The sequence below is a fragment of the Peromyscus leucopus genome, chromosome 8b (genome assembly GCF_004664715.2).
Source record: "Peromyscus leucopus breed LL Stock chromosome 8b, UCI_PerLeu_2.1, whole genome shotgun sequence".
Taxonomy (NCBI): Eukaryota; Metazoa; Chordata; class Mammalia; order Rodentia; family Cricetidae; genus Peromyscus; species Peromyscus leucopus.
Window position 1 is genome coordinate 37,744,749 of NC_051086.1, and position 12,082 is coordinate 37,756,830.

General features: G+C 48.9%; 1 protein-coding gene across 1 annotated transcript in view; it reads right to left on the reverse strand.

Moving 5' to 3' along the window:
* The window catches only part of Slc36a2 (solute carrier family 36 member 2), a 30,073-nt gene extending 25,159 nt beyond the window's left edge, over positions 1-4,914 (reverse strand). Inside the window, exons 1-3 of the mRNA XM_028880036.2 lie at positions 4,609-4,914; positions 1,252-1,342; positions 404-492 (exon numbers count right to left, since the gene is read on the reverse strand). Of these exons, the coding sequence (XP_028735869.1) occupies positions 404-492; positions 1,252-1,342; positions 4,609-4,766 (338 nt within the window). The 5' untranslated portion in view covers positions 4,767-4,914. The remainder of the gene's footprint in view (positions 1-403; positions 493-1,251; positions 1,343-4,608) is intronic.
* Between the last annotated feature and the right edge of the window lie 7,168 nt (positions 4,915-12,082).

Here is a 12,082-nt window from a genome sequence, read left to right on the forward strand (position 1 = left end):
ACTAAAGTATAAGCATGCATCATTTGGACCCATCACCAATTATCTCGGTGAAGGCAGATTTCAGTGCTCTCCTAATTCTAGTTTATCACCCTGGGGGAAGAAGTTGCACAATTCAATCAGATGCCTCTGCTTTACTGGCTCCAAGGGTTGTTCTTCAAATGTGGACCCTGGGCCAGCAGCATCCGATTGTCCTGGATCATCTTAGGAATGTATGCATACTCTTGACTGTTGCCCAGATTCTATGAATGAGACCCTCCAGAGTGGGGCACAGGACTCTGAATGGACAAGTCTATGAGATACTGGCGCAGCTCATGGAGATCACGGGGATCATGGAGAAGGAAGTTCTTCTAATGTAGGATGTTTTGGGGATGTCCCCGAGGCCCACACATGGGACACTCCTCACCTGTGGCAGAAGTGCTGGGCACACTTGACCAGGATGTGCATACAGTGGCAGGCGATGAGGCCCATCACCAGCAAACTGAGCGGACCCATCTGCAGGCAGGGCAGACATGAACACGGTGGGAGAGAGGACAGCTTAGTAGTGCAAATGCTGCTGAGGACTCAAAGGTCTCTCCCTCTCTGTTTGGGGGTGGGGACTCCAGCACGCCACAGTACGTGTGTGGCAGTTAGAGGAGAGAGGTCAGGGCTGGTCCTTTCTCTTTCTACCATGGGAGTCCCAGAGATCAAACTCAGGTCACTGGACTTGTCAGTCAGTGCCTTTATTTACTGAGCCATTTGCTGAAAGGACTTTCTAGAAAACTGAGTTGAAAGCCATCTTGCTATTTTTTTTTTCCAAAAGCAATCTCAAGTCATGTCCAAAAAGTACACATAGCAATCACAATGAAGCTTGTGCTGGAAGCAGGGGACCCAAAGTCTTGACCACATGTCCCTTTGGTGGCCTCTGAGGTATCCCCAAGGACACCTAGGCTCTGTAAAGCCAGATTGGATAACTGGTCTACCTCCAACCCTTACATTCTGCAGAAGAGGACGCTGAGGCCTGAGAGTGACTGACTTGACTCCTAGTGCCTGTGGCCAAGGCAGAACTTAGACCCAGGCTTGATGCTTGGATTCTAGGTCCATGTCAGTGACACCCCGGCCCCGCCCCGAAACACTGTCTGCTACGGGGTATTTGGACCCATTATTGTCTCCTCCCCCGTCCCACAGCTCTTCATAGTGCCCGCCACGCCCCCTACCACCCCCCCACACACCACCCCCCCCCCCCCCCCCCCCCGCCACCGCCATTCCTCTTACCAAGATGCCTGCGTTCTTCACAGCCAGGGGGAGCCCCAGGATCCCCGTGCCCATGTTGCCTTTGACCAGATGAACCAATGTCTGGAACCCTCTGCAGGAGAGGAAGGAGGTATGAGGACGTGGGAGGGGGGATGGGAGAAGATCTAGCAGTCATTCCCTCATAGCATGCCAACACCTCAATTAGACTTGGCAGGCAGATTCACAGCCACCTTGATGCTCCTGTATCCTTGCTTGGCACGTGGTGGGTCTCCTGGAAAGTGACCACCCATCCCAAGTTGTCCAGGATTGTCCCAGCATTAGCAACTCATGCTCAGTCTATGCCACGAAGCACTAACTGTGAGAGATACTGTGCTGAATCACTTATATAACATCTCCTTTAATCCTTTTGGCCAGACAGTGAAGCAGGCACTGATGTGGGTTTTAGTTTACAGATGGGAAACGGAGGCACAAAAGTACCTAAATGATTTGTCCACGGATACACTGGGGAGCGGGGGCTGGAAGCCAAGCGGCTTCGCAGCTCTGGTTTTTCACTTCTGCTGAACTCCAGGAGGCAGACCCAGGACAAGGGCCCAAAGGGGCAGCCCCAAGTCATCACAGAGGAAACTGAGGCCCAGAGACCAACCTGACTTCCCAAGCTGTGGCAGAGACAGGACCGCACTCCAAAACTAGGGGGAAAGGCAGACAGGAGAATAGTCCCTGCGACTTCTCTGCGATAGGTCAGGTGACGTGGGTCATCTGGGGATTGGTCTCCAGAGAGGTTTTCTTTGCTTCCTAGCCCAGGACATTAAGTCTGAGGAATGGCATGACCCCTAACCCAATAAAACCCAAACTAAAGCAAAGGACTCCCATTCTTTATGTTTCCTTATGGTGTTTGGGATCACACAGGCCTTGTAGATGCCAGGCAAGTGGTCTACTGCTGAGTGGTACCCTCAGTACTCACTCGTGATTTCTTCTTTCTTTTTCTTTCTTTCCTTCCCTCCCTTTCTCTCTTTCTCCTTCTCCATCTCTCTCCCTCCTCTCTTTCCTGAGACAGGGTCTCATGTAGCACAGGCTGGCCTCGAACTCACCACGTAGCCAAGGATGACCTTTAACTTCTGATTATCTCACCTCCACCTCTCCAGTGCTGGGACTACAGGTGTGTGCCACCACGCCCACTTTGTGCAGTACTGGGGGTCACACCCAGGGCCTTGTGCCCTCTACACAGGAACTCTACCAACGGATCTGTGTCCACAGCCTCAATTTACTATTTCTTTAAGAGAGATGTGAGGTTGATTCAGAGGACAAGGTCATTTGGGGAGAAAAATTCCAAGTTGGGAACTTTCTCTCCCAGTGAATGTCAACCCCAGCTTTCTTCTGGATGTCTCTGTATCCTGACCTTGTGAAACAGGGTCCTGGGCTTTTATCTAACCCTTTAGAAGCCTTAGAAATTCCCCCAAAAACCCTTGCAGCCAGCAGATCATCTTAAATCAGTGACGAGAGTCTGGAAGGAGCCTGGGTTTTGGAATCAGACAAACCAGGATTCCAACCCAAGGCTGCTACTTCCCCAGCTCCGTCATTTTGTGGGGGCACATGTTTGGTTCTGGAGGGCCTCTGTGAATGTTAAGAATAATGCTATTTTGAAAGAGTTCACCCAACTCCCAGTCTCTGCATTAACCCCCAAGTCCTCTAGCATCAGAAGGTCTACCCATGGACTGGTAGGAGTTAAAGAACAATTGGAGGAGAAGGGGGGGGAGAGCCCTGCGTGCCTTTCCCTTTCCCTGTGGGTGTCAACATTGCTGACAGAGAACTACACCCCCTGGCCCCCAGTGATGGGCTTGTTTTGCAACTGGGAAGGGGTCAACAGGTCACTTAGGAAATTCCTAAAGGACTTAGGAAATCAGAATCTAGCTTGCAGCCATTCAAGCCAGCTTGCAGTGTGTTAAGCCTGCAAAATTCTGGACCAGGGCCAGGAGGCCTGGGTTCCATCTATGACTCCTTTGGTGACCTAGAGCCACCATCACAGAATATTTTTAAGCAGCTAAGAGTACACAGGTACTGTGCTTAGGGCTTCATGCTCACACAGAAGGGGCAGCCATCCTGCGGGGAGCAAGCCATCATTTCTAGACTCTGTCACTGTCTCCAGCTGGTAAGCGGGAACTGAACCCAGGAGGCCAGACTCCACCAGCTGCTTGCTTGCCCAGCCTGTATGGCTTGTCTCCAAGCCCCACAAGGTCCTCTCTAGCTCATGCTTGCATTATTCTTTTGATTTTTAAGTAGCCGAACTTGCCACCTCAGCCACCAGGGACACAGGACAAGAGTCAGCTGGTTCTGTCAAAGTTGAGAAATGTCCCTGCTCTGCAGTGGGTGACCCAGGGGCCTCAACAGCTCACTCTGGTGATCTCTAGCACTTAGAAGGTCCAGGACCAGTTCCAGGGACGAAAGAGCCATGTCACACTGCCAGCAGTCAGGGAGTCCATTCCTGCAGTGTCTTGCAGGTGGTATGGAGAGAGACTGAGTCCATCCCTTCAGCACCTTCTCCCTCTCTGCCACAAATTCTCCTCCTCCTCGTTCACCTTCAGTACACACACACACACACACACACACACACACACACACACACACACACACTCCTTTAATGTACCGGGTCATGTCTGAGCCTCCCTGCTTTACATATGAGGGAAGTGGATTCGGAGGAGAGAAGGACAGACTTCCAGTTGAACCCGGTTCTTCTGGTCCTCTGTTAAGTGCCATTCTACACTGAAGGTGCCACGCTTGCTTCTTAAAGCGTGAGTCTGAGCTCGCTGGACTGCTGTATTGGTGAAGTTAAATGCGGGAGAACGTGCTGGAGCCCCGCAGCTTGTCATGGTCTCAAAACCTTTGTGCATGTCCCCTTCTCTAGAACCCATCTTCCAGGAAATGGAAGAAACTAGAATCTTCTGCATGCTGTTCCTTGAGTAGCACCCTTGCGACCTTAGTGGCAGCAGGGCCTTGCTACAGCGAGAGGCTTGCTTTTTGGTTGGCGAGGCCATGGAGGTCTTATGCTCTGATCCTGACTTCCTTCCAAGTTCTGCCTCCCTTCCTAGACATCGAGAGCCCCAAACTGACTTTAGCAACAGCACCATGTTCTAGTCTCTTCTCTGCCCGTAAACTTTAGCATGTGGCTTAAAGCCATTGGGCCTCAGTTTCCCTCTCAGGACTTTTCAGGTTCTAAACCTGGCCTCAGCTAGAATTTCCTATTTGGCACAGCCCGCGGCTGCCACTTTTTCCTCTTTAGTGTTCCTGGCGGCACAGTGGGTTGAGGGTCAAGACACACCCACCTCAAGGTCCAGGCTGGAAGCTGATGGAAGCAGACATGGGGTGGCAGGGAGACACACTCACGTTATGCCCTTGGTCTTCTTCGATGTCTCTGAAGAGCTCCCGTTCATGAGACTAGGATCCTGGCTCTCCACCTTCTTGGTACTCTCAGGAGACGACACGAGGTCCAGCTTGACAGTGGTGGCTACCTGGGGACTCCCAGCACTCTTGGTCACGGACATGATGGCTTCAGAAAGGGCAAGCTCAGGGTAGGGAGGGGGCAATCGGGGAGGTGTGGGTGCAGGTGGAAGTTGGGCTCAGTGGATCTGGCCTCGGAGCTGGCTCTGGCCTCAGAGCTTGCTCTAGCCTGGCTGGAATGAGACCACGCCCACATGCATGGGTGCCCCACCTCTTCTTGCCTGAAGAAACTCAGGGGAGGAGGAGAGAAAGGAGGGACATGGGGAGGGAGTTGTGAGCTGTATTGGTATTTCCCAATCCCAGGAAAAGAGACAACAACTCCAATGCAGCTATTTTTTTCTTTGGAGACAAACTCTCTAGGTAGCCAAGGATCACCTTGAGCTTTTGATCCCATTGCCTCTACCTCTTGAGTGCTGGGACTACAGACTTGTGCACCACCATACCTGTCTCTATTCAGTGCTGGGAACAGGATCGAGGGCTTCCTGCTTACTAGACAAGCAGACTACATCTCGAACCCAGCCTGATGATTTTCATGAGCTGAACTATTTATTACACACTCTCCTAAGGGGTACCCATTTCTGCCTCTGAGAAAACTCCTACACATCCCATCTCAAGTAGTCTTCCCAGATGCCACGAGCCTGCTATCTGCACTAAGAAGATGGGAAGGACACCTTACCCAGGGCAGTGGTTCTCAACCTTCCTAATGCTATGACTCTTAATATAGTTCCTCACATTGTGATGATCTTGCAACCATAAAATTATTTCGTTGTTACTTCATAACAGTAGCAATTTTATCACTGTCATGAATCGTAATGTAAATGTCTGATATGCGACCCCTGTTGGGTTGTGACCCACAGCTTGAGAATCACTGGAGGCTCCATGGACGGACAGAGCTTCCTTGGAGACAAGAAGAGGCGAATGCTACATGATTCCCAGAAGCATTTTCCTGGGCAGGGACGGGGTGTGATTTGCTTAAAGTTGCATGCGGCTTTCAGATTAGAGCTCTGGGGTTGAGGGTAGTCTCCGGAGCTTCTTGGGATTCTATTCTCTGTCATTATCTCTGCTTGGTGCAGATGAACCAGCCAAATTTTCCTCCTTCTACAAATTATAGCATTTTTCTCAAGCCGTACCCATCTGCCCCTCCCCTCCCTTCGTCTCATCTTCAGAAAGCAGCACTGACTGAGGCCTATGTGCCAACAGTGTAACTTAAACACCTCGCTGGTAACAGGGACACCAGAGACAGAATCTGACGGGCCGATCCCTTACCAGGGCTCTTTCTGAGATCCCATGCGGATTCTGAATTTGTGGTGTGTCTGTGTACCTATGGAAGTAAGAGGTGGATTTGAGGTGTTTTTCTTAATCATTTTCCACTTTTTTTTTTGGAGACACTATGTAGGTCTGTCTGTCCTGGAACTATGTAGACCAGGCTGGCCTTGAGTTCACAGAGATCTGCCTGCCTCTGCCTCTGCCGTTCTGGGATTAAAGACACACAGCATTACACCCGGTTCCAGAAACCTTGTGTTATTTTGAAACAGCATCTCTCAGTGACTCTAGAGCTCAACAAATCTGGCTGGCCAGTGAGCTTCAGCATCCCACATGTCTCTGCCCACCCCCACCCCACCCACAGTAGTGGGATTATAGCCAGATGCAGCCACATGCAGCTGTGCCTGGCTCTTCTGTGGGTTCTGGGGAATCCAGCTCAAGACCTCGTTTGCACAGCAAACACTTTACTGACTGGGCCATCTTCTCAGCTCCTCCCCCTTTCCTAAGGAGTCCCACCCCAGGTTGGGAGATGGCTCATCAGTAAAGGTGCTTGCTGTCAAGCCTGAGTTTGATCCCCGGGGGCCCACTTGGTGGAAGGAAGGAGAAAACTCCTGTAAGCTCTCCTCCAACCTCTACGTGCCCCATCCCAGCCACAAATAGATAAACAGTGTAATTTTAAAAACTACAAAGAGGAGGCTCATCCTTACCGCTCCTTCCTCCATCCCCAATGGTATGTGCCAGTCTCCACAAAGCCTGGCTACTTCTCTGGGGAGTGTTGTTGCTTTGTTTTTTGGAAACTGGGCTTCTAAAAGACAAAGGACAATTGGACGGAGGTCACTTCCCTTGGTGGAGTCCCTGCTGCACCTCAGCCAGGTCCTTGCATGACTGCTACCTGCAGCTCGGATCGCCACACAGACCCTTGGTTGAATGCTGGGCCCCACCCTTCATGGTCTTGGCCTGAGTCAACTGTGGCCCTGGCTGTGGTTTGCAAAATGTCCTTTCTTCCCTTGTCTGGCACCATCACACGGTGCTATTCCTGGTCTGTGGAGTGGCAGGCTGCATAATGGGGCCTGCAATTGAAATTCCACGGTTCGATTCTAATTTTAGATTTCATCTTGCCGATAAAGCTCGGCTCCCTCCAGGCAATGAGATCTGTAAATTCAGAGTGTCGGAGGCTTAGGGTCAAATTGGTTTTGCTTTCCTCTCCAGATTGATTAAGAATCTGGCGTTAATCTTCAGATCTTTTGGAAAGGGGTGACCGGAATACTGGTGTCTGACTCAGGGCCCTTCATGGACATCAGCCCAAAGAAACTGTGTTGGGCGGGGTGAAGGTGTACACTCCAAACTTGCAACACCACTGGTCAGACAAGAGGATGAGGACTCCAACATAAGCCAGTGGGAGTCAGGCATTTGGAGACCTGGATTCCAACATAGTGTCCCCAAAAAGCCATTGGGACCCTGGGAAGGACACTGTCCCTCTCCGAGCCTCACCCTACACCATGAAGAAGATAACAGTACACATGACTTCTAAAGGCCTGAGGGCCAGAGGGACATGGGTGGGGTTCTCTCTAAAGCTGACCAACAGGCCTGGCTCCTCATGGTGGGGCCCATGTACTCTGTGTGAGAACAGTGTGCCAACAGTGTGTCCAGCTGAGAACAATGTAGAGGGTGGGAGAAGTGAACACAATTTAGTTACACTTTAAAAAATTGTGTGTGTGTGTGTGTGTGTGTGTGTGTATGTGTGTGTGTGTGTGTGTGTGTGTGTGTGTGTGTGTGTGTGTGTGTGTGAAGGAGTGTGCCATGGCTTAAGTGTGGAGGTCAGAGGACTACTTGCAGGAATTGGTTCTCTCTTTCCACGTGTGGGTTCTGGGCTTGCATTCTTGCCTTTTGGCTTGGTAGCAGGTGCCTTTCCCCTCTGAAGTATCTTGCTGACCCCAAGTACAACTTAAATGATGATGATGTATCTGGTTTTTCAAGACAGGGTTTTTCTGTGAAGCAGTCCTAGCTGTCCTGGAACTCACTCTGTAGACCATACTGGCCTCGAACTCTTAGAGATCCACCTGCCCCTGCCTCCCAAGTGCTGCAAGTGCTGGGGTTAAAGGTGTGCACCACCATTGCCTGCCTGATAAAATATTTTTTGTGACAATGTAGAGTTGAGGTGGTGTGGGGGGCTTCTTTCATTCTTGTATGGCAGTTCGAGGCATAGGGTCTTGGAGGTGTACTGAATAGTCTATGGAGATATGAAGGAATGTAGGCATGCAGGCTTGAAGGGGCCTCAGATATGGGCTGTGTGTGTGTGTCTTCTAAATTCACTGGACTATTTTGAACCTGGCCTTGGAGTTAGACTGTTCATCTGGGTAAGAGTCATCTCTCTTCCTTTTAAACTAATATAACCATACATCTTCATGGTCATTATGTGGTTGGTGTTCTAGATATATATAGACTCCATATTGAGCAAATCAAGACGCTTAGATTGTTCATCATTTCAAATATCTATTGTTTCTTTGTGACAAGACATTAGAAGTATGCTCTGGCCTGGTATGCCTTTAATCCCAGCATTTGGGGGTACAGAGGCAGGTGAATTCCTGAGATGGAGGCCAGCCTGTTCTATATAGGGAGTCCCAGACCAGCTAGGGCTACCTTTGGAGACCCCGTCAAAATTTTTTTGAAGTAATTGTACTTATTTTACAAGATACAAGATGGCTGGCCATAAATAGCCTTCTGTAATAGTGTCAGAAGTGTACTCCTCTGCTGTTACCTTGTCACCTGTTGTACTCTGAGGTTACAGTGTTCCCTGCTGTACTCTGCGGTTACATTGTTACCTGCTGTACTCCTCTGCTGTTACCTTGTCACCTGCTGTACTCCTCTGCTGTTACATTGTTACCCGCTGTACTCCTCTGTTGTTACATTGTTACCTGCTGTACTCCTCTGTGGTTACATTGTTACCTGCTGTACTCCTCTGAGGTTACATTGTTACCTGCTGTACTCCTCTGTTGTTACAGTGTTACCTGCTATACTCCTCTGCTGTTACAGTGTTACCTGCTGTACTCTGTGGTTACATTGTCACCTGCTGTACTCCTCTGCGGTTACATTGTTACCTGCTGTACTCTGAGGTTACATTGTTACCTGCTGTACTCTGAGGTTACATTGTTACCTGCTGTACTCCTCTGTGGTTACAGTGTTATCTGCTGTACTCTGTGGTTACACTGTTACTTGCTGTACTCCTCTGTGGTTACAGTGTTACCTGCTGTACTCCTCTGTGGTTACAGTGTTACCTGCTGTACCCTCTGTGGTTACAGTGTTACCTGCTGTACCCTCTGTGGTTACAGTGTTACCTGCTGTATTCCTCTGAAGTTACATTGTTACCTGTTAACCAGTGTCTCTCCCTTGCCAAGCCCCCTACCCTTCCTGACCTCCCCTGACCTCTCCTCTGTCTCTAGTTTAGGGTTCTGGGGTTATTTATCTTTCTGTGTCTGATTTGTTTTACTTAACATTAAGATCCCAATGTTTCCACAAATGACACAATCTCATTCCTTCTAATGGCTGAATGGTATTCCACCATGTCTATGACCATATATAGATTTGTCCATCCATTCTTTGATAGACACCTTCCTTGACTCCATATCTTGCCTCTTGTGAACAATGCTGCAGTAAGTAGCTTCTTAGTGCATTAGAAAACAGATGAGGAACTGGGAGTGGCTCACCTGAGATCATATAATCTGGTCCAAACATTAGTACCTAAAAGTGAATTCATCACCCCACCCATATTCCACCGGAAACTTCCTCCGGCCTGTGGCTGAGTGTAGCTGCCCTCCCTCTCTGCACCAGAGTGACAATAGCAATCTTGTGTATGACTTTATCCTCTACCCCAAGCTCCAGACCAAGGGTGTTACTTGAGGTAGGTGGTTCCCTCTCCCATTTGACAGATGAGAAAAATGAGTCTCACAGGAGTTATTTTATGGTTAAAGAGACCAAGTTGGGACTCCAGGTAGAGTTTTGGTGTGAGTGTAGAACTCTTCAGATATGTCTCTGAAGAAGCTGTTTTATTATTTCTGTGTCTACCTGGTACCTTGTAGAAACTCAGCAATTTCTTTTTTTTTCTTTTTTGGTTTTTCAAGACAAAGCTGTGTGTAGCTTTGTGACTCTCCTGGAACTCACTCTGTAGCCCAGGCTGGCCTCGAACTCACAGAGATCCGCCTGCCTCTACCTCCCGAGTGCTGGGATTAAAGGTATGTGCCACCACCGCATGGCTAGCAAATTCTAAAACCCCTTCTGCAAGCTTGGCCTGTGTGGTCCAAAGCTTAGGAGTTCTGGGTATTACTCAATTCTCCAAATAAAATTTAAGGGCAGCATAGATGGCCACATTCTTATTTCTTTCTCTAAGGGCCTTTGCATTATTTCTTCTGTTCCTCCTCCTTCTCCTCTTCCTCCTTCCTTCTCTTGTTCTCCTTCACAGGGTTTTGTGTAGCCCAGGCTGGCCTCTACCTTGCTATGTAGCCAGTCTTGGCATTTGAACCCCTGGTCTTATCGCCCCCCAACCCCCAAGAGATTCTAGGCTTGTGTCACCATGCTGGGCTTATTTTTTATTTATATGTTTGTGTATGTATCTGTGTGTCTGCCATGTGCATACAGGTACCCATGAAGGCCAGAGGAGTGTGTTGGGTTCCTCGGGACAGGAGTTATGGGGTCATTGTGAGCTGCCATTGGTGTTGGGAACTGAACTTTGGAAGAACAGCCATAGCTCTCAACTGCTGAGCCATCTCTCTAGTCTCACTATTATTATTTCTTTAAAAGAAGGCTGTTTGGGGGCTGGAGAGGTGGCTCAGAGGTTAAGAGCACTGGCTGCTCTTCCAGAGGTCCTGAGTTCAATACCCAGCAACCACGAGGTGGCTCACAACTATCTACAATGACATCTGGTGCCCTCTTCTGGCCTGCAGGTATACATGCAGGCAGAATACTCTATACATAATAAATAAATAAATAAATAAATAAATAAATAAATAAATAAAATCTTTTTAAAAAATGGAAGGCTATTTCAGAGCTGGGAGGGCAGGGTAGAGGAGGGGCGTAGGGAGGGAGAGCTGACACTGAAGAATGATGCTCTTAGCCTCTGGTGTTCCTCCCTTTGGGGGTCACCACTGTGCCATGTGTCTGCCAGTTATAAAGTACCAATGGGTGAGATTGGTTGAGAAAAGGAGCAGGTACTGTTCCTGGGTCACAGTCCTGCCCACAGAGGTCACTGAGTTTGCTTGTTTTTTTTTTTTTTATTGATTTGTTTTTCCATTTTCGTGTGTGTGTGTGTGTGTGTGTGTGTGTGTGTGTGTGTGTGTAATATGAACATGTGTATACATGTTTGCCTGTGTGTATGCACTCAGAGGCCTGACATTGATGTTGGGAATCAGCCTTGATCACTCTTCTACCTGATTCACCTTATTGAGGTATTGTTTCTCAATCTAATCCAGAGCTGGTCAGTATGGCTAGTCTCGACAGCCAGCTTGCTCTGGTGATTCCCCATCTCTCCTTTTTTTTTTTTTTTTTTTCTGGAATCACAGGAGGGCCTCTATGTCCACCCCTCATTTATGTGTTTTCTACAGATCCCATCTCTAGTCTTCATGCTTACACAGTCAGGGTCTAACCACTGAGTTACATCCTCACCCGGCAATAAGAGGTATGAGATCACTTGCAACTGGAGAGAACTTGGGGTCATTTTCTTGAGTTGTCCTGTGTTGGGGAAACTGAGGTCCAGAAACAGGAAAGGACACAGTGACTGAAGAGTGATTCCATGGCATATCAGTGGTGACTGGGGTGGAGACAGCTCACAGCAGCGATAGTCTGCTGTGTTCTCCTCAGAGACCTCCACACAGTTGAGACAGGGGTCTGTGCCTTCAATGAGAAGAACTCCAAGGCTGGCCGAACAAAGCAGAGTTTGGTTTTGTTAAGAGTAGAGAGAAAGTGACTCAGAGAACAGAGTCCCAGAGAACACAGGTGTCAGGGCTGTGCTCTCTCAAAGGAGAGTTACAATGAGGTCTCTCTTTTTAAAAAGAATGTACTTTTATTGTATGTACACTGGTGTTTTGCCTGCATGGATGTCTGTGTG